The 20,388-nt window shown below is 57.2% G+C and overlaps 1 protein-coding gene across 2 annotated transcripts in view; it reads right to left on the bottom strand.

Annotated features, from left to right (window-relative positions):
• Positions 1 to 1,981: 1,981 nt before the first annotated feature.
• TMEM63B (transmembrane protein 63B) overlaps positions 1,982 to 20,388 on the bottom strand; it is a 22,606-nt gene continuing 4,199 nt past the window's right edge. The window contains exons 3-25 of one of the 2 annotated variants that reach the window (XM_032340101.1): positions 17,713 to 17,895; positions 17,351 to 17,430; positions 17,077 to 17,118; positions 16,030 to 16,120; positions 14,546 to 14,583; positions 13,477 to 13,619; positions 13,319 to 13,370; positions 12,721 to 12,829; positions 12,047 to 12,117; positions 10,113 to 10,193; positions 9,616 to 9,739; positions 8,854 to 8,987; positions 8,603 to 8,740; positions 8,332 to 8,485; positions 7,227 to 7,333; positions 6,897 to 6,983; positions 6,623 to 6,688; positions 5,245 to 5,407; positions 4,538 to 4,643; positions 3,381 to 3,548; positions 2,991 to 3,106; positions 2,731 to 2,811; positions 1,982 to 2,534 (exon numbers count right to left, since the gene is read on the bottom strand). In XM_032340101.1, coding sequence (XP_032195992.1) covers positions 2,343 to 2,534; positions 2,731 to 2,811; positions 2,991 to 3,106; positions 3,381 to 3,548; positions 4,538 to 4,643; positions 5,245 to 5,407; positions 6,623 to 6,688; positions 6,897 to 6,983; positions 7,227 to 7,333; positions 8,332 to 8,485; positions 8,603 to 8,740; positions 8,854 to 8,987; positions 9,616 to 9,739; positions 10,113 to 10,193; positions 12,047 to 12,117; positions 12,721 to 12,829; positions 13,319 to 13,370; positions 13,477 to 13,619; positions 14,546 to 14,583; positions 16,030 to 16,120; positions 17,077 to 17,118; positions 17,351 to 17,430; positions 17,713 to 17,871 — 2,502 coding nt within the window. In that variant the 5' untranslated portion in view covers positions 17,872 to 17,895 and the 3' untranslated portion in view covers positions 1,982 to 2,342. The remainder of the gene's footprint in view (positions 2,535 to 2,730; positions 2,812 to 2,990; positions 3,107 to 3,380; positions 3,549 to 4,537; positions 4,644 to 5,244; positions 5,408 to 6,622; positions 6,689 to 6,896; positions 6,984 to 7,226; positions 7,334 to 8,331; positions 8,486 to 8,602; positions 8,741 to 8,853; positions 8,988 to 9,615; positions 9,740 to 10,112; positions 10,194 to 12,046; positions 12,118 to 12,720; positions 12,830 to 13,318; positions 13,371 to 13,476; positions 13,620 to 14,545; positions 14,584 to 16,029; positions 16,121 to 17,076; positions 17,119 to 17,350; positions 17,431 to 17,712; positions 17,896 to 20,388) is intronic. The other variant, XM_032340102.1, reaches the window with a different exon arrangement.

The raw sequence follows: 20,388 nt of genomic DNA, 5'->3' as shown, positions 1-20,388 counted from the left end.
AAGCCACGTGTGACGGGCAGAGGGCATCTCTCCGCAAGCTGGGGTGGGCGAACCCTGCACACCATGCACCTCCTGCCCCTTGTCGGTGCATGGGCGATCTTTGACAGGCTCTGTGCCATGTTTTGTTTTGTTTTTTTAAAGATTATTTATTTATTTATTTGACAGACAGAGATTACAAGTAGGCAGAGAGGCAGGCAAAGAGAGAGAGAAGCAGGCTCCCCGCCGAGCGGAGTGTCCAATTTGGGGCTTGATCCCAGGACCCTGAGATCATGATCTGAGCTGAAGGCAGAAGCTTTAACTCACTGAGCCACTCAGGCCCCCCCTGTGCCCGTGTTTGCTGTCCCTGCTGTTGGTCATTTCTGGTTGCCTGTCTGCAAATCTTTGTAATATCTGTTTTTTTCTCTTCCCCCTCCTATTCCTGCTCCTGGGGTCTCTCATTTTTCCTCCTCTAGGAGTTCCTTGACTCCCTTTCTTCTCTGGGTCCTGCTGATGGGTGGGCAGGGTGCTTCAGGGACTTTCGTGCCACTTGGTCTTCTTATTCCTTGGTTTTATTGATGAGCAGATGGGTGTGGACAGGAGGGGTGGCCTTTCCCGGGTTGCACAGTGCTGTAGTGGCAGAGCTGGGACTGGAGTTCCTGGCTCTCAGGAGACCCACTAGATATGCAGGAGACACTGTGTGTGGCCACGAGGCTGGGAGGGCCTTTGGGGGATGGGCTAGAATGGCCATAGAAAATTTCTTACAGAGGGTGGATTACATTTGGGTCTGGGACCGGGCAAGATTTGGCTGGGTAGGAGACTTGTCCAGCAGGAAGCTTCTCGAGGCCTCAGGCACTCCTGAGGGGGAAGGGACAGAAGGGTGGCGGGGCCTGGCTCACTGAGGTGCCCAGAAGGGCTTTTCCCGATACTCCTTCCAGGCCGGTAATCTTGGGCAAACCCCATAGCTGCCTGCCTGAGCCTCCATAAGAAGAGGGAAACCACACTCACTTTGTAGGTACTATTAATGATCATAGCATTAATTATAGTTGACATTTATTGGGTGTTTTCCATGGGCCAGGCACTGGGCCAAGTGGGCACTTGCATATCTTATCTCAAGTAATCCTCACAGCAAACCCACGCCTGACCCTAGAGCCAACTCCCTGAGGAGTAAATGCCTTAGAACACATAATACAGCCACTTAGCATAATTCCAGAAACATAACGCCTGCTCAAGAAGTCGTAGCAACAATGACAACGAATAATATTGTTTGGTGGATTACTGTTGCCCCATTTTCTTGCCTCTCCCCTTGGGAACCACCTGCCGAGTCTTCTAGAAGTAGCCCTCCTGGGATCTTTCTTCTCCAGGAAGCCATCTTCCTGGACCAGTGGAGAACCTGTGGTTTTGCCAGGCCTTTCTCCCTGAATGTCCATCCCATTTGTGTGGCTTTTGGGGATTCAGAAAGTGGGTTTATGTCCCTGTGAGCAGTCCTACCATTTCCTCAGGGAAGGGAGTAGCGATGGGGCTGAGGGCTGATACCGGATGGGGGTGCCAGTGTGACCGCAGCAGGCCCCTCCTGCCCAAGGCTCCCCTTAAGTCTCCTGGGCCTGTTCTCTCTTCTCCTTGGAGAAACTGAGGTCCCGCACCAGAAGTCTCTGCCCAGGCACTGGACAAGTCCTCCAGATATGGAGCGGGGTGCTCAGTCCCCAGCCCATGTGCCCAAGGCAGCAGCAAAATCAGACACCTGCCTCAGAGCTTTTCTTTTCATTTTTATTTTAAAGGAAAAAAAAAAAAAACAGTGCAAAAACCCATTTTCCAGTGTCAGCCATGCCCACCCCCCACCCCTAGGTCGCCTCCCTGACTGGGGTCCTGACTCTTCCTCCCACTCTGCAGCCCCTCCCCCTCATGCAACCCACACGGGGCTGGAGGCTCCACTTCCCTGGAGTGCCAGATCCCAGGGGGGGCTCAGGAGGGAGGAAAGAACTGGGAGGGGGCAGCCCCTGATATGCCTGGGCCACCCCCCAGGTCTCCAGCCACGGCACCAGGTACCCCTCTTGGCTCTCAATAACCCTTTCCTGACCACACTACTAGCGTGGGGGGCACCGATCTGGGGGAACCCTGTCTGCACCCCTCTTTGCCCCGGGTCCGGCTCGGGGCTCTTCTCACTGAGGTTGGGGGTTCCCTCCCTCCCTCCATGGTGGGGGAGAGTGGTGAGATCCCCATTTTAAATACCTTAATGAAAGCAGGGGATGGGGGGATGAAGGGGCTTTAGATCTAATAAATTATTAGCGGTTTTTGTTTTTTTTTAGTGTCCGTGGGGGGCGGGTGGGGTGGGGGCAGGGCGTGGCCTCCAGGGCCCCTCCCTCCCCTTACTGGTGAATCTCATTCTCTATGAGGCTGTCCTCATAAGACTGGAAGTCTGTGTCCGTGAGGCCATCAGGCGGCATCAGCAGCTCCTCATCTTGGGATGAGGACAATGGGGGCTCATCCCCTGAGCTCCCAGGACCCCCATCCCCATCCCCGTCCACCTCCGAGTCCTGCAGCACCTGAGCGATGTATTTCTGAAGGGGGAAACGAGTAGAGGGTGAGGTGGGCAGCCCCCTCAGTGAAGCCAGATCTCTCCCGACCCCGGGGGATGGAACAGGCTTCACTTCCTGGAGGACTAGTGGGACCCCTGGTCTTGGGCAGAGCCTCAGTCAGCAACTCCTCCCCCCACCCCCCTCACCCCCCTCAGCCACGATGAATCCCGGTACTCACCGCAGATTTGGGGACAGCAGCAGCAGTGGGGGGCCGTCCATTGCTTCTGGGGTCCACAGCATCTGTCTCCGTGTGCTCAATCTTGAGGGGTCCAGAATGAGTCAGGGAGTGGGGAGCTGTCCTTGCCCTCAGTCGCCATCATGACCTCATGCCTTCCTGAACCCTTGCTGCCCCACCCTCAGCTCCCACCCAGTCCCCTGCTCCCCTGTACCCCCTTGAGCTTCTGCCCTCAGCCATCCCCTGCCCCCCTCACCCCACACCTTGTAGTTGTGGGCACTGAGGTATTTGAAGTGTCCGAAGCAGACGTGGCAGAGACAGATGACGATGGTGATGACCAGGACCACGAATGTGAACATGGACGTGGGGGCTAGGAACCCTGGTGGGGGGTACGCAAAGGATGGGGCTGCTACCTCTCCTCTGGGCACCCCCTCCCAGGGGCCCACCACCCCACTTCGGCTACCTTCTGAATGCAGTCCTGTATTCCTACATGCCGTGCCATGGCCTGACCTGGCTTCTCCTGGGCTCCTTGTCTGCAGCCCTTGGCCACCACTGGCTCTCCCATGGCTTGCTCTGCCTCACTCTGGATGGCACCCTCCCCCACCGTGCCCTGCCGCCCCCCCGGGGCGGTGTGTGTGGGGGGCGGCCCTCACCGGTGCGCATGGTGGAGAAGAAGAGCAGCCAGAAGAGGCAGAGGATGGGTGCGGCCACCACCTGGTTCACAGCCCCTGAGTGGATCTTCTTGTCCAGCTTGGCCGGCAGGTAGGCGTAGTAGAGATTGTACCTGTCTACCAGGTGTTTCAGCAGCATGTACATGAGCCCTGGGGGAAGCCACATGGGCTCTGACCTCGGAACCAGTGCTGCGGGGCCTCTGTGTGTTCGTCCCAGCTCGTCCTAGTCCTTCCCAGACGGCTGACAGGCTGGCCTCCCTCCTCCTGTCCCAGCCCCAGTCTGGGAAGAGCCCCAAGCCCATCGCAGGAGCACACAGTGTCCCCTTCCTCAGGCTCCCCGCCTCCTTCCACGGCCCCTCACTGAAAATCCTACTGTTAGAAGTCTGTTCTTTTGGTCAATGAGCTTCTTCTTGAAACCCTTAATTTTTTTTTTTTTTCTTACCCTGTCCCTACACAGAGGAGTATAAATTAGGTGCTAAGTTCTGTTTTCCTGGGGCCTGAGGGAATGGGAGCTTTTGAAAGGATGAGGAGGTTAGTTTGGGAGTTTGGAGCCTTCGATAACCAGGGAGAGTGGTTAAGGGGTAGGGTATGATGAGGCAGACAGCGGAGGGAACTAGTAGGGTGACAGCTGCAGAGAAACTGCTAGATTTCAGAAGGAAGAGCTGCTTAGTCTGAGGTGCACAGCTCAGCTACCACGGGGTACCTCTGTGAGCAGCAAGAGCCCAGCCCCGCCCTGGACTCCAAAGGTCATTCCTGAGCTTATGGGACTGTTTCCAAGTGTAGCAGCGGACCCCGTGTGAGTGTGTGCATGTGTGGGAACACCACTGGGGACATGTAATATTTGTCTGAGTATGTCAGCTGAGTGAAGGCACTTGGTGTGGATGAGTGTGGCCATGTCAGGGTGACTCTGCCCAGGGGCCTGGCACACCAGCTGGGGCCAGCCTGAGCTGAGATGGCTTTCCCCCTCCACCCCCCCAGGCCGGGCCCCAGACTGAGGCAGGGACCAGGCGGGAGGCCCGAGGGGCCGGTCTCCCAGCCGGGGCCCTGTCTATTCGGGGTGGCCTGCCTTACTAGAGTGAAGCAGGTGAGGTCCTGGGTCCCCCCGAGCAGGGCCCAGGTCCCGGCGCGGCGGTGCCTACCGAAGGGCACGATGATGGGGCAGGTGATACTGTAGGTCATGACCACCGTGAAGACGCACATCATCCAGGCGTAGGCTGCGCCAAACTGGAACTCGTAGGCCTGATGCTGGGGGGGAGAGGGGCAGGAGGGTGGCTCAGGGAGGGAGGGACAGGCTAGAAGGGTGCAGGGAGGGAGGGAGGGACAGGCTAGAAGGGCGCAGGGCAGGTAGAAGGGGACAGGGGACTAGGAATGAAGCCATGGGGAAAAAGAACCCAATATCCAAGGTGCAGCAGGGTGAAGCGGATGGAAAGAGGGGCTGAGGCTGAGGGGGAGTTCAGGGCGGGTACAGTGATGGGCCATGGGTTGAGGGGCGGGAGACCTTTGAGAGATCAGGGGCTGGCAGGTAGCTAGGCCTGGGGGATGGGATGCCCAGGGCCCTTGTGTGGGGTTAGGGCGCAAAGACCCTAGGTCTAGGGACCCGGACCTCCCCCAACTCCCATCAGAACACTAGACTGTCAGGACTGGCTGGGTTATCTATGTTGATCCATCGCTGCACATATGGGAAAACTGAGGCTCCAGATAGGAAGGGGATATCCCAGGGCCACGGAACTGGATCCCCCAAGTTCCAGCACCCCTGTGCCCCCACACCCTAGCATGGCCGCCACTGTTTCAGACTGGGCCCACCAGGGGGCGCTGCGTGGGCCGCTTCGGCCCCAGGCGGCCGTACCCGCTTCACGTTGCGCCTCTCCGCAGCAGAGCGCGCCAGGCAGAGCCGGATCATGTACATGAGCAGGCCTGGGATGCGCAGCAGGTCCATGGCGTTGCCGATAAAGGCGGAGGCAATGACGTAGTTCACGAAGAAAGCGCCGTTGTCGGGCAGGAACACGCACCTGCGGGCACCAAGTGCTCCAGCGCTGCCCTCTCAGGCGACCCAGCGGCTGCCTGCCCACGGCCAGCATGCCAGCACGCCACACCTCCGCCCCCGATGCGCCTTCCTTCGTGGGGACACCCCAGCTGAGCCCGCAAGCACCCATGCCCTGGTGCCCCCTAGAGCATGAGCCCCAGGGCAGACGACAGACTGTCCACAGACAGGTCCAACACCCTCAGTGTGAGTGGATCCAACTCAAGGGTGTGAGCCCGGAGGTGCCCCAAGAACTTGTGCCCTATAAAGATCATGAAGAGCGCTCCGGACCCCTAAGACCATCAGTGATCAGGGTATGACTGCCTGAGATCCCCACAAAGGTCATGAGACCCTAAAAGACCCCAAGAGTGTGAGCCCTAAGAATACCCAGGATGTACCCCCTCAGACCTTAAATTAAGCCACAGTTACCCCCAGAGTATGAGCCTCAGATACCTCCAGAATGCAAGCTCCACAGACCCTTCCTCAGAGATCTCCAGGGTGGGGAGCCCCAGCACCTTTGTCAAAGCCTGTGACACCCCAAGTGTGAGCCCAAGATTTTTACAGATGGCTTATAGCAAGACCCCTAGACCTTGTGCCCATATATACAGTCATGGTACGTGGCCCTCCATCCCCTCACCCCCAAACAGCCTCCTAGGGCTTCCCAGAAAAGGTACCCCATAAGGAACTCCACAGTTCTGGATAAGAGCCTGAAACTACAGAGGTCTTCCCATGACTTGTGTCCCATAAACCCTGGAAGTATGAGCCCCATAGTTCCCCATAAATACTCTGGAGTTGTGAGCCCAAGATTTCCACAGATATTTATAGGTGTGGGCTCCAAGGACCTTCAGGGGTACCCCCAAGTCACTCCCAAATTATGACCAAGATCCCACTACAGATGTCTCCTGTGTGAAATTTGACTGCTAGAGTTAATCCGAGAATACAAGATCTTTAGGCTGTCACCGAAATCCCCCAGTGTGGGTTCCAGAGCCCCAAATATACCTTGAAGGTACCCTCTACATGGGTTCCCAGAGAATGAGCCCCAACACAGACCCCAGGGACATCTCCCATGTCTTATACCTGAACGCTGTGGTGTCATCTTGGGATGACTCTGCTCTGCCATTTGAGCTCCCTACCTCGCCCTCCGGTGTGTCTTAGGCATATACCCCACCCCCAGTCTTTTTCCCTGGGGGCCCAGGTCACTCACTCAAACCGAATAGCTGCCTCAGCCAAGAATTTCTTGTCAAAGAGCCAGCGGAAGAAGAGGTCCAGGCTGGAGAGGAAGAGCAGAGAGGTGTGGTGGGGGGCTGGAACAGCCCAGAACACCAGGGGAGATGGATTCTAGTCCATGAGCCTCTGGGGATGCCCCCTAGACATGGGTGCCCCAGCTCTGTGAGGGAAGTGGGAGCCTGAACTGCTCCCCTTGTTCATCCTGCCCCTCCCCATCATCCCCAGTTCCCATTCCGTCCTCTGCAACCCACCTGCTCAGTCCCAGCGAGGGCAGGAGCAGCACCATGAAGATGAGAAAGGTGTAGCACTTGTGCATGGTGGTCCTGTTCTCCCCAGAGCTGGGGCAGGGGGCACAAGGGCAGAGATCAAGTGAACCAGCACCCCCTGCCCCAGGCCTGCTCCCCCAGCCAGTATGGTATCTGCTGGGATGGGGGCCTCCCATTGTGAGATGCTAGCCAGCCTCTCTTCCCTGGCAGCTCTGGGACTGCCTGGGGCAGGGAGGCCACAGGGGAGAGGGCTTCCCAGCAGGGACAGCCAGATACCTAGGAGGCCCAGAGCACAGGGCATGTGCGGTGTCTCACCGTGTCCAGTGAGCTTCGAAGAAGGCTGAGTAGTAGACGATGGTGGGGAGCAGGGCCGAGAAGCACCACAGCAGCAGGGTGGGGAAGAACTGAGTGATGATGGGGTTCTGCGGTGGAGCACAGAGGGGCGTTTCAGATGGGGGCTGTCTAGCAGGCCCCTGTCTAGCGTGCTTGGCTTACCTGCCCCCTCCCCCTCGAAGCCCCAGGCCCCATGGCTCTTGGGGCCCTGTGGCAGAAATCCAGAACATTGCAGGGCCAGAGCAAGGGTGGGGGCTGGGCTCATGAATACCACTTCAGGGGGAGTTACTGTCATGGTTAGCATTGGCTGAGTACTTCCTAAGTGCTGGGCACTGATCACGGGCTTTATGTGTATGGATCTTCCCAACAATGCTATAGGCCCATTTTACAGATGAGCAAACTAAGGCAAAAAGAGATTCAGTAGGTTACCCAGCTAGGTGAGCAGTGGCGTGGGGATGGGAACCCAGGCCAACTGGGTCTGGTGTATTTTGCTCTTATCACTCAGGAATTTTCAAACTGTCTGACTTTGGACTTTGAGGCTCCAAGAAGGTATGCTGTGTGTGTGGCAGGAGGAGCAAGGGAGGAGCTGGTGGAAATAACCCCTCACTCTATGGCCATCTGAGCAGCCTTGCTTTCCACACTGGGGTTCACCCAAGAGACCTTTTGATAAAGGCATCAGAATCTAAGCTCGGAAGCCAGTGGAAGTCTGAACCTCTGTTTTTCTATTGGAGAGACGGGGTTGGCGGCAGGGGTTGGGGGGGATGAGGAGAAGGAGACTTGTCTGAGGTCACACTGTCTGTTAAAATTGGCCCGGGCTCACTCTCTTCTCTGGTATCTTTCTAGGGCTGTGCAAACCCAAGGGTGGTGTCTCTCGGAGGAAGGTGGCAAGGGCATTCTCAGAGGGCTCTGCAGCCTGTGGTCACAGGGAGCTCTTGATGGGGCTGGGCTGGCCAAGCAGAACCGGAGCTAGCCCGGGCCAGAGGGCATTCTGGCTTCCCCCTCCACCCCCCGCAAAGAAGGCTCCGAGGCCTGGTATCTGTGTCTCGGGACCTAGCACGGAGGGGGTGGTATGGGGCCTGGGTCTCACATTGAGGTACTCCACAGGCTTGGTGACATTGAACTTGTCCATCGTGGTAATGATGATGGCAGGGGTGGTGAGGAAGAAGAGGAGGATGAAGAGGACGACATTGATGACCAGGCAGCGCAGCCACCAGATGAAGCCTCGGATGGAGAGGTGCTCCCTGGAAGGCAGAGGTGAGGGTCATTCTAGGGATACCCCAGCCCTGCCTCCCTTCCCCATTCCCTGCTGCAACCACCAGGCCACATGAAGCCTGTCCCAGCCACCCCGCAGTGCTCACCAGTAGATGTTCTGGGGGTCGGGGGCGTAGGACACAGTCCAGTTGGAGATGTGCAGGGACTCACTGCAGGACGAGGCCCGCGGCTCCCCACGGCAGGTGCAGCCCTGGCACTTACACACGTTGAAGTCCTTGAGGATGCTGGGGGAGGGGTGCTGGTTACTGCCAAGGGCTGGCCATGAGCTCAGGGACCCAGGAGCCCTGCTACTCCCCAGGGCACCAGGATGGGGATGGGCCGCAGGACAGGGGCTCACATGGCGGTGATGGTCTCATTGTGGAAGGTGACGAAGGCCATGCCAAGAGGCTTCTCGTTCACCTTCTCCTTCTCCCGCTTGTAATCCTCCTTCAGCTTCTGCTCCAGCTTCGTGTAGTACTCGATGGCCTCCACCTGCCAAGGGCAAGTGAGGCGAGGTGGGTGGGGTGGGGGAGGCTCTGGTCAGAGAGCCAGGTCGCTCCCTGGCACGCTTGGTGGCACTGACCCGGGCCTTACTCCAGGCCAGGCGCTGCTCTAGCCTTTCTACACGTTAACTCATGTAACCTTCAGAGCAATCTGGAGGTGGGTAGCTCCATCTTACAGAGGAGGAGACTGAGGCACAGAGCAGTCGAGAAACTTTACGAAAGCCACAGAGTCAGTAAATATGCACAAGGCTGTTCTCTTGGCTGAGCCCTTCTGATTTGGGGTTTGTAAACCTGGGTCACTGCATGGATGGGGACGAACCCAATAGGGGAACCGGGGCTTCAAGGACTGTAGGGAAAGGTGGGGCCCTGAGGGCAGGGCTGCACTCTGCTCCCAGTCCCGGGCCCCCCAACCCTACCCCACCTCGGGGCCTAGCCTGCTCTGAGAGTCTGTTTACCTTTGGATGGTTATGTGCAAGGCCCGTTTGTGTGCGTGTTCCTGGGGTCAGGGGACCCAAGTCTGGAATGTGTCCATCTCTACTGTGGCTGGTTTTACTGGGATCTGTCCACCTCTTCCCCATACCCAGCTGGAACTCTGGGAGCCCAGGGTCACACTGTACCTGCTCACAGCCTCGTACCACGCAGCAGCAGAGGTGGCCGCAGGGTTTGGGGTTGATCATGGTGGGGACATTCTCCTTGCTCTGGAGGTTTGTGAAGTAGAGTTTCCCCCGCTCGGCCTTCTTCCTGTGAGACCCAGGTGCCCAGTCACCCACTGGTCCAACTGGGGCCATGAATGGCAGGGAGGGTGGGTAGGGAGCTCAGCTCAGGGGTCGTCTATGTCCACTCCCTAAGGACAGGGGTGAGCCTACAATTGGATCAGCTTAGAACACATGGTTCAGATGCGCCTCGATTCAAGGGTCTTCCTATCCATCCCTTAAGGGCCAGAAATTCTATGATTTGGTCTGAGTTTCTTATACTGCAGCTGAAGAAGGGTACGTCCTCAGATTAAAATCACATGCCCTGGGAAACACCTGGAAGGGAAGCTGGGTTCCTATGCTGCAGCCAGGATGCCCCCTGCAAAAGGCAGGGGCCCCTCCTGCGTCATCCCCCCCATTACCTCTCGGCATCGAGGAACATAAGACGAGCCACGTTGTAACATGGGCGAGCTTCAAGAACCGTGCAGTTGGGATAGGCCTCCCTGAAACACAGTCCACCATTATCGTCTGTAGGAACTCCGCCCACCTGCCTGCTGCCATACATCAGGCCTGGGCCAACGGCTTAGACCTAGTAGCTGCTCTGTAAACACGTGCTGAATGAATGGATCTATGAGACGGTCATTCCCGCATGCTCACCCCCTTAATCCCCCAAGCCCCAATCAGGATCACCATCTCCCCGACTCCTGCTTAAAGGCTGGCCACTAAATTTAATCAGAGTCTGTTTCTTAAACAAAACCACAAGCTGACCCCTGAAACAGACAAGCTGAACTCAGCTCTCCACGGACACCCATCAGGTCTGGGATGAAACACACAGTACGCGTACAGCACCCGTGTACTGAATGGATGCCTGGTTCTTGGGGTTTACTTCCTCACTGCAGGCAGGACCCTGTCAGAGTCCCCCCAGCCCAGCCCGCTGGAAACAGCACCCCTTCCTGACTCCTTCACTCTGTCCCTCTCCCTGCTTTGGTTTTCTTCTCGGTGCCTACCCCTGCTTGACGCCATGTCTGTCACTAATTCGTTTGTTTATTATGTGCCTCGTCCACTGGGATAGGAGGTGAGGGAAGAGGCTGTTCTTTTTTTTGTATACTGCTGAAACCCCAGCCTGACTCCAACGCAAGCACACCGCAGGTACTCAGTAAGTATGGGTTGTTAAAGGCTTACCAGTCCAAGCCGACAGCTGATTCCAACAGGACAGTAATATTCAGATGTCACCTAATTCGGAGCACATGCTGTCCTTAATCCTCACCCAGACTGCCCCCTAATGCTGATCATGGCTCGGACTCCAGATAAGATCCCAAGTCGCTCTTGTACTGACTGAGGAGGATCTAATTTTGACCGATGTTCTGTAACTTTTGGGAGGGCAGGGCCTGTTTCTAATTTGTTTACGTGTGGGGTATAGAAGATGACAAGACAGGTGTGTTGAATGAATGAGTATCCATCCACTATTGCTGATCACAAACTACTCATCGGTGGGCCACCAAAAAAGGGGTTTGCAATCTGACCCTGGCCAGACACTACCTCCCAGTCCGGTTCTGATCCAGAACAACTGACTTCCGATCCAGGCCACTTAATGGTGGATCTAGACCTCTTGAAGTCCTGATCCTGATCAAGGCCACTGGCCAACTCCTAATTCTGGCCACAGACCGACCTCAGACCAAACTCTCATCAGACCCTGTACCGGCTCCTAAGGCCCACCTTCCCCAGGGGAACCCCCGAGAGCTTAATGACCTTTCATTCATTTTTATGGCCCCAAGGCCCACCACAGTGCTTTGGCCTGGCATCATCTGAGAAAGTCTGCTGAGTGTACAGGTGAATGTATGACAGGATCCCTAACCCTGTCCACACACTGTCCCGGTCAGTGAGGAGGGTATTCCCCTCCCCATAAGGTAGAGCCCCAGAGCTGGAAAGAGCCTCAGCGAACATGCACACCTGGGCTCCCTCAGTATCCACGAAGGCCCAGGAGCTCCTTCCTCCTGGTCTGCACACAAACCTCAGAATGTCACATCAAAGTCTGAAGCCACACACCTCAAAGGGCCCATGGACCCCGAGTAAACAACCCATGACCCAGTTCAAGCTGGGTGGGGGTGGCAGGGGAGGGGATAGGACCCCACTTTTCTCCCTTTTCAAGTATTTTTTGTATTTCCCCTGTTCTGGCAGGTGCCTCTCACCCAGCCCAAGTGCTGGAATACCCTGGACTCATGTCATTTTCCCGTGGTCTCACCTCCATCCCTGCATCAGCCCCAGACCTCAGTGCGAGGGCAGGAGGAGTCTAAGGGGCTGAGCGGTGAAGAAGGGCCCTCAGGACCTGGGATTGGGGGTAGGAGTGGCCACTCACTCAAAATGCTTCTTGATCTTTTCTGACTCTGCATATTTGGAGATTCCGTTGATGAAAAGAGTCCGCTTCACCTGGGGTGAGAGGGGAGTGGGTCTGCCTTCCGGAGGAGGAGGTTCGAGAATGTGCCAGGAGGGTGTGGGGAACAAGGAGCTGAAGGGTGGGAGGAGGCCTTCGGGATAAGCCAGGTCCCAGGGCAAGCCAGGAGAGTGTATCTCATTGAAATCAGGCAGCAAGCTTAATGAAAGAGCCATCTGGCCTCTTGCTCCCAAGCGGTCATTGGGGGAGAGGAAAGGGGGACCGGCTCTCTTTACCCTCAGGCAGTAAGGACCCAGTGCCATGGCTGGCCTGGTGATGAATGCAGACAGTGTTTGTCACTACCACAGCATCCCCACAGCTGTTTCCTGGGGGCCAGGCACAGCACAGGTGCTTTCCATAGGTCCATCCACTTCCCCTTCCCTCCGACCTCAGGAAGGTTCTGTTGTCCCATTTTACAGACAGGGAAGCTGAGGCTTAGGGAGGTCACTTAATGTGGATAGGGGCTCTCGAGCTGCAGGGCCAGGACAGGAACCCAGGTGGCCTCCTCCCAGCACAGACACCCCTTAGGGCTGAGGCAAGCAAGGAGGACGGAAGGGAAGAGGCTGGGGCAGGGCAGGCTGGGGCTCTGCTCCACTCACCAGGTCGTCCTCCTTGTAGCGCATCTTGGAGGTGTGTCTCCGCATGCTGTAGACGGTGAGCAGCAGGTACAGGAAGGCGAAGGAGGTGTGTAGCCATAGCAGGTTGTTCCTGGGAAGGCAGAGGGGGACACGGAGCCACTGGGGATGGCAACACTCAGACAGCCCCCAAGCTCCCGCTGTGAATTCAGCCCTGGTTCGGGGCCCCCCACCTGCCCCGGTCTTTGGGCACGGACCCCCTCCCAGGGCAGGCCCCACACTCTACGTTGTCCAGGCCCCAAGATTATTCCACTACAACTGAAATGGTCCCAAGAGGTCATCTCTTGCTGCCCTGCCCACTGGCTACACTGCCTCCCACCCCAACTGCCTGCTGCCATCTTTCCTTGGCCTGCAGTCACACAGCTACTTCTGGGTCTGGTCATTCCTGGGGCTCCCCAACAGACCTCCACCTCCTCTGTCTCCAGTCCAAATCCTCGGGGTCCCACAGCCTCGTCGGCAGCCTCAGCCACCTCTCCCTACCATGTGGCCCCTTGCACCCCTCCCTGTCATGGCTAGACTTCGGTGCAGACCCTGACCTCCCTGACTGGCTTCCCCACCTTACCCTGATTTCAGGTTGGCAATGGTGGTTCTCCCAAAGCTGTAGGCATTGTTCTCTGGGGAGGGGGTAAGAAAAGGGAGAGGATGATGCTGGGGTCAGAACACGGGTCCTCTTGCCCCTGATCCTCTGCTCCCACCACCCCCATCCTGGCCCTCACTGACCCAGCAGGTCCCCTGAGAAGTTGACAGGCAGCACGATGCCCACAGAGAGGACACCCACGACGACCAGCAGCCCGATGATGTGCCGCTGGAAGGACAGGTAGTGTACGGCATCGCCCCCACATTTGTCCCGGATCTCATCATCCCTGCAGGTGAGGGGCGGCAGAGGACCTAGGTGAGGCCCGGAGCAGCCAAGGGGTCACAGCTTGCCTGCCTTGCCCACCCCCACCCCATGTCCCCCCAGCCCCTGCTGGTCTGGCACCACTGTGGGGGTGGGGTGGGGTCTCTGGGCCCCCTATCTTTTGGGAAGGGAGTGGGGAGAAAGGGAGAGGGAAGGGGAAGGAAGGGAGAAGACAGAGAGAAGAGAGGAATAGAGGGGCGACGGGGAAGGCCGCCGAGAGAGGAAGACAGGGTGAGAGATGTGAAGCATTAGGGTATGGAAAGGGCAGGTGAGGAGGGAGAGAGGCAGGTTGGTGGGAAAGGGAGAAACGGGAGGGAGGACCTGGGTTGGGGCCACAGTGGTGCCTTATGGGTGCTGGAGAAGCACAGGCATGGGGGCACTGGGGCAGGGGCCCTGGGGCCTGGGCCGGGGCGGTGGTGGTGCTGACCTGTCCGGGCCTCCTGCCTCTCTCAGCGCTCACTGCCTGCCTGCTGCACTCGGGCTCCATCTCCTGACTTCTGCCTGCTGGATACTGGCTCCTGCCTGTTGCTGGCTGCTCCCAGCCTGCCTGCTGCCCCCACCCGCTGGCTGCACGAGGCTTTGAGGTGCAGGGGCTCCAGCCTCTGCCCTCGGGGCGGGGGGTGGCAGGGCTGGGACAGCTGCGGGCAGAGTGGGCCCACCAGGCAGGGGGCACACAGGAGACGGGGTGGGGGTAAGGTGAGGCAAGCTCAGGGGACAACGGAGGCCGGGACCCCAGGGCCTGGCCTCCTGGAGTAGGGAGCAGGCGGCTGGGCTGGCTGGGAGCACTAAAGGCCCTCAAAGCTGCTGGCCGCTGGACTTTGTGGGGAAGTGACAGGTTCTCAAGTTTCTCTGTTTCTCTCTCTCCTTAGAGTCTGAAGACTGTTCACTTACTTTATCCTGAAGATGGCTGTCAGCCAGGAACAGAAACCCTAGGGGACAGAGGGCTATCAGCTGGAGTCCCTACCCCTCCAACCCGAACCCCCCTCCCACCTCAAATCCCAGCCACCCTATGTTCGTGATCACCTCTGGGCTGTGGCCCACCTTGGCACAACTTCCACAACCTCCCTCCCCTCCCCCCAAAAGCATCACATCCCAGAGGGCAAGAGGGAAGGTGCCAGCCCTCAAAGGAGAAAAGGACTAAGGGCAAACTGGGCTATCTGTGGATCTCGTGCCCAGAGCTGTACATCCCTGCAAAAAGCCAACGGGGCAGCGCCAACAGAGGAAGGCCTGAAGCTGTGTGGGTCAGGGGAGGGATGGGTGGGACTCAGGGTTCTAGCGAGGGCAGTGGGGACCTCCACCGTTTGCAACATGGCTGCCAACAGCAGAGGAGCGGGCCAAACTGCCTGAGTTCCTGCCGCCTTTCTTCCAGCACACCCCAGAGGGACTGGACCCCACATCCCTGTGAGCTGCAGTTCCTACCCTCAAGCTCCCAGACCTGCCTTCAGCCAGAAATTCACCCCCCTGACAGCAGGCTGGGGACATATGGGGGAGGGCCAGATGGAGAGACTCCTCCCCCACCTTCCTCCTAGTAGAAAGGCCGGACTTAACTCAGGATTGGGGAGAGAGGCGCCTTCCAGCTAAGAGGCAAGACTGCTCCCTGTAGCGGACATCACTTGAGTCTGGGGACCATCCAGACACCTCTCGGTGGGCAGGGGTAATACCTTTGCTTTGCCACTCACCAGCAGGAGTCCAACTCAGGAGGCTGACTGGCTTCTTCTACTGTGGCTGCTATAAGAGCTGCTGTCCCCAGGGCCCCCAGCCCAAGCTGGACTGACCAGGGCCATCCTGGGGCCTAAAGATTAGAGTTCTGTCTAGGACCCCCATGCCGGCTGAGTGACAGGGGCCAGGCAGGTAATGCCTAAGCGCTGGGCCTGACGTGAATGAAGGTCTGGGAACTGCTGAGAATCCCCAGGTACAAGCCTTGTCCACAGGGGCCTCTGTCACTCAGCTATGACCCACAACTGGCCCCACCCCACTGAGGGCCACCATGCCACTAGCCTGCCATCTCTGAGCAACATGAAGTCTATGTTTGCTCGATGGACCAGAAAGGCTATTGTTACTTCCAAAACCCTAAGGGAAAAGGGGTCCTTAGGATTAATCGGGGGCTCGGGGGACAGGCACAGAGTTCTATGTGGGACGAAGTTCAGGATGTGTGATGCTAGGCTGGTGCTAGCTTGGGGGTCACCATGGAGCACAGAGCCAGGAGTTCCAAGTCTGGGTGGGTTTCCTGCGGCTCTTAGACAAGCGTTACCCTTGCTGAGGAGAAGGTCACATTCCATAGGTCCTTGACCCTGCACCACTGGAGGCCAAGGCTTCTGAGCCTTGCACCCTGGAGGAGGAGCAGGAGGTGAACAGGTCTGGGGAAGGGCACTTACATTGTCTCTTTGGTCAAAGTCGACGGAGCTGGAGACAGACGTGAGACGCTCATACCGGTCATGACTGTCCCCGTGCATAGCTGAGGCCACACTGGGGGTTGGGGAGGTGAGAGATCAGAGAGCCTGGTGAGTCTGAGCTCCTGGGGAGCAGGGCTGAAGTGGGGGGCTCCCACTCCAGGTCTCCAGGGGCTAGACAAGGCACAGAAAGCGCAGAGGCTGAAGCGGGGAGGAATGACTGCCTTCTCCCTGCCTCCCTGAAATCCGCCTCTTTGCTTCAGGAGGCCTGGGGGGTACCAGTGAAGGGCAGTGGGCAGGGAGACATTGTCTTCATTGTTACCCCCGAAGTAACAATGTGAGCAGACCCTGCAGTTCTGGAGCTGACCAGCAGGGGACGGGATGGGGTGGCAAGAGAGCCACTATTATGCACCGAGCAATGGGGAGCTGAAGGAAAGGATGGACTAGGAGAGCCCCAGAAGGGCTAGGGGTATTGGGGGCTAGGGGATGTTCCCCAGGTGGGCCCCTACCCTCCCCCTTTCCTGACCCCAGCAGCTGCTGAAACTCCAACGCCAGTCCTATAGGCAGAGACAATGATGTGACCTGAAAGGCCAGACTTGGGGCTCCATGGAAAGCCCCCCTCCCAGGCCTCCAGAAGGGGTGAGCAGAGAACCCTGAAATACGAAGAACTAGTTGTTAGAGGATGGCAAGCCACTGGTGACGCCCCCTCTTGTCTCTGTGACCAACAGGTGAGTGTACTGTAAGTTCCCTGGAAGACCGCCCTTCCAGCCCAGTCACCAGGAGAGCAGGGCACACAGGAAGGGGCTTCTCTCAGGCTGAAAGCCAGACGGGAAGATGGGGGAGTGAGGCAGAGACAAGTTGGGGAGCCCCCTGCTCTGCAAAGCACACCGCCTGCGTTAACCTGAAACACGAGCCTGCAGAGGAGTAAACTGCAAAGAGAAACCAGTAACTTGGCAGGAAGAGAAGAGAAGCATGAGAGAAAAAGAGAGAAAGCTGGTTTAGTGGGGATGAGGGGGCAGGTGCCCCACATACTATTCCTGTTCCACTCGCTCCCTCTCCTGCCACCGCCGACGCCTGGGGACAGAGAACAGACAAGGTTAACAGGAGTGGTGGGGGAGGGTCCCCAGGGACTAGCAAAGGACAGAGGCCCATGCCCTCATGTCCCCCATGTCCATTCTGGGACTGGTCCCTCTTCATCCCCCCAACAAAGGGGGATGAGAGAGGGCTGGCTCTTATCCCTGAGAAGTGTGTGTGTGTGCATGTGTGTGTGTGTGTGTACAGGTAAGGGAGAGTATCAAAGCCTTACCTGTCTGCATCTGTCACCAAGGCCAGCCGCCCGTAGTCCCAAGCCACCTTCCGGAGGATGGAGAACAAGAACAGCAGTGCCTGAAGGCAGAAGGAATGGTTGGCAGGCAGACAGTCTACCCACTGGACTAGCCAGGAAAGCAAGGGCGGAGGGGCTGGGATTTTGTCTTAGAAAGGGATGACCCTGGCTTGGGTGGACGGTCAGGGGCTAGGCTCGGGCTGGGTGATGCGGACCCCTCCTGCAGGTAAGCCTGGGGAGTCAGAGTCAGGTGGAGTGGTTAGGGTAGCAGGTCTTAGTGAGCTATGTACAGGGTGTGGATGCCAAGTGTACGGTTGGCGAGGGGATAGTGTGTGGGCACTCACAAGGAAGCACATGAAGTCAAGAGCCAGCACGGTGGGGACACCCCCAAAGGGCAGGCCCTGCAGGACGGTGCTGCGGATTCGGGCACTGTAGCAGTAGTCCTTGGGGTTGCTGTTGTTGAGGGCCGTGGTGCCCAGAGTGGCCAGAAGGAAGGGCAGCATGGCTGCTACTGCCGCATGGTCCTCCTGGGCGGAGAGAACAGGGGTCAGCTGGGCTTGTCCCTGATCCCCATCATGGCTCCCTGCTGGAGCATGGGGACAGGGAGTGAGGGCAGATCCGCCCGGCAGCCTGGGTGGGTGGAAGCACTGGCTTCCAGAGATAAGGGCCTGGGGAGGGGAAAGTTGAGTCACATGGATTTACCTTCATTGGCTGTAAGGCTGTGACCCCACCCTGGGTCTGGGGAACTTGGCCCAGATTTGGACTGGGGAGACTGGTTTTTCTAAGCTGGAAGTTGTGAGTCTCTAATGTCTGCCTCCCACCACCTCCACACACACATACACACACGCACACACACACGCACACACACACGCTCACACTCACATGTTTGCTTTCTCTTTTCCTCTGTCCCTGGAAACTGAGTATGAGGGAAGATGGGGGAAGTCTTAGGCCTGAGGATTCAAGCCTAGGAGGATGGGTCAGGAGCAAGCTAGCTTCTCCTGATCTTTTCTTCCAACCTCTTAGAAAAATGGCATGGTTTAATCTGCTTAGAGTTTTCAACTCTGTTAATCACTTTCTCAATACAATTGTCTTAAAAAAAGAGAGAGAAAGAAAAAGAAAAAGATGTTTAGCTTCCAAGCTGGTCCACTGTGCTCAGAGTAGGGACCTAAAGATGGGGTCAGAGTGGGAAGTCAGTGAAAGAGTAGGGCTTCTGGATTTGTGTGATCTGCCTGGTCCCAGTCACTCCTGCTGACTCTTCCCCTGCCTTGGAAGCAGCTACACCCACCTTCCCGCCAGCTTCCTCACCTCTTCAATTACCTCAGCACAGGGGTCACCTGAGTGGTGTGAGGACTACAACTCCCAGAGTGCCCTGCTCCGGCCTCTGGAGTAGAGCAGGCTGGGAACGCCTGCCCTCCAGCGAGCTTTTCCATTGGCAAAGGGAGAGAGAGAGTGGGCGGGGCCTCTTCCCCCGCCCAAGCGCCCTGCAACCAGGGTACTACCCTCCATCCACGATCCCCACACCGCTGCGCGGCTGTCCAGCCTTCTGTGGTCTGGGTGGATGGGGCAGGGGAGAAGAAGGGAAGGGCCAGCCAGCCCGGATACCTGCGTTCTAGGAGTGCCTGGGGACGAAGCCTAGCAGGGCTCTGGGGAGGCTCCTAGGGTGGAGAAGTGTGGCCGAGGCACTGCTGCCCCACCCGCGTCCTATTGGGGGGCCCCTGGGGACCCCTTCTGCTGACAACACTGAAACTCTGCCTTGAGGGGGGCTCCCCAGGGAAGAGAGGAAACCAGACAAAGAGAGAGAACAACAAACCTAGAATCAGTGACAATAACTCTGGGAGCAAGCATCCTCCAGCCCCCTGGGGGGGGCGGGACTCAGAGGGTTTCTCCTGCCCACTGATCCCTGGTTTTCCCCAGCCTCTTCCTAACACTTCAATTACAGGGCAAGAGTCACCAGCTCTCGCATGGAGGGGGAAGCTGTGGTTGTTTATATGTTTCACTTGGTCCTAAGGAGTCTCTGGAAAGCCTATGTTAGGAAGGCTAAGGAAGTACCTGCCTGATGTGTTATGCCTCCCTCTTCCCTGCCAGCTCAAGTTGCCTTAAAAAACCCCAAACCAAAAAACCCCAAAACTCCATTAATTAAGTGATTGCAACAGGCACCAAGTGCCCACTGTTTCAAGAATAATACATACGTGTTTTATTTAATCCTCGACAATCCTGAGTTGGATATTATCACCATTTTAAGATAAGGGCACAGGGGCTTAGAGAGATTAAGTAACTTCCCCTAAGTCACACTGCTAATAAAACAACGGGGTTGGGGTGCCTGGGTGGCTCAGTTGGTTAATAGGCTGCTTTTGGCTCAGGTCATGATCCCGGGGTCCTGGGACCTAGCCCCACATGGGATTCCTTATTGACCAGGGAGGCTGCTTCTCTCCTGCCTGCCATTCCTCCTGCTTGTGCTTGCTCTCTGTCTCTCTCGCTTGCTCTCTCTGTGTCAGATAAATAAATAAATTCTTTAAAAAGAAAAAGATGGGGTTCAAACCTACATCAACCTCTTTTTATTTATTTATTTTTTTAAGATTTTATTTATTTGTCAGAGAGAAAGAGGGAGAGAGAGCAAGCACAGGCAGACAGAATGGCAGGCAGAGACAGAGGGAGAAGCAGGCTCCCTGCTGAGCAAGGAGCCCGATGTGGGACTCGATTCCAGGACGCTGCGGATCATGACCTGAGCCGAAGGCAGCTGTTTAACCAACTGAGCCACCCAGGCGTCCCAACATCAACCTCTTTTTAAAGCTAGAACAGTGTTCAGGGCACCATGCTCTTCTGATGTGCCTAGAACAGGGCTCTGCATAACATGCAAGCTTTGTACATGCCCATTAAATAGTCTCCAGCTAGAAAACACCAGAGCACTGAGGCAATGTGTACGTTCAGGTGTGTACACATGTGCAATGTGTGTGTGTGTGGGTGTGTGTGTAGGGGAGAGGTAGGTGACTGATCTCTAAGTTGGGATGTGGGTGGGGGTG

The sequence above is a fragment of the Mustela erminea genome, chromosome 4 (assembly GCF_009829155.1).
Source record: "Mustela erminea isolate mMusErm1 chromosome 4, mMusErm1.Pri, whole genome shotgun sequence".
Lineage (NCBI taxonomy): Eukaryota > Metazoa > Chordata > Mammalia > Carnivora > Mustelidae > Mustela > Mustela erminea.
This window is presented reverse-complemented; position numbering and strand designations above follow the sequence as displayed.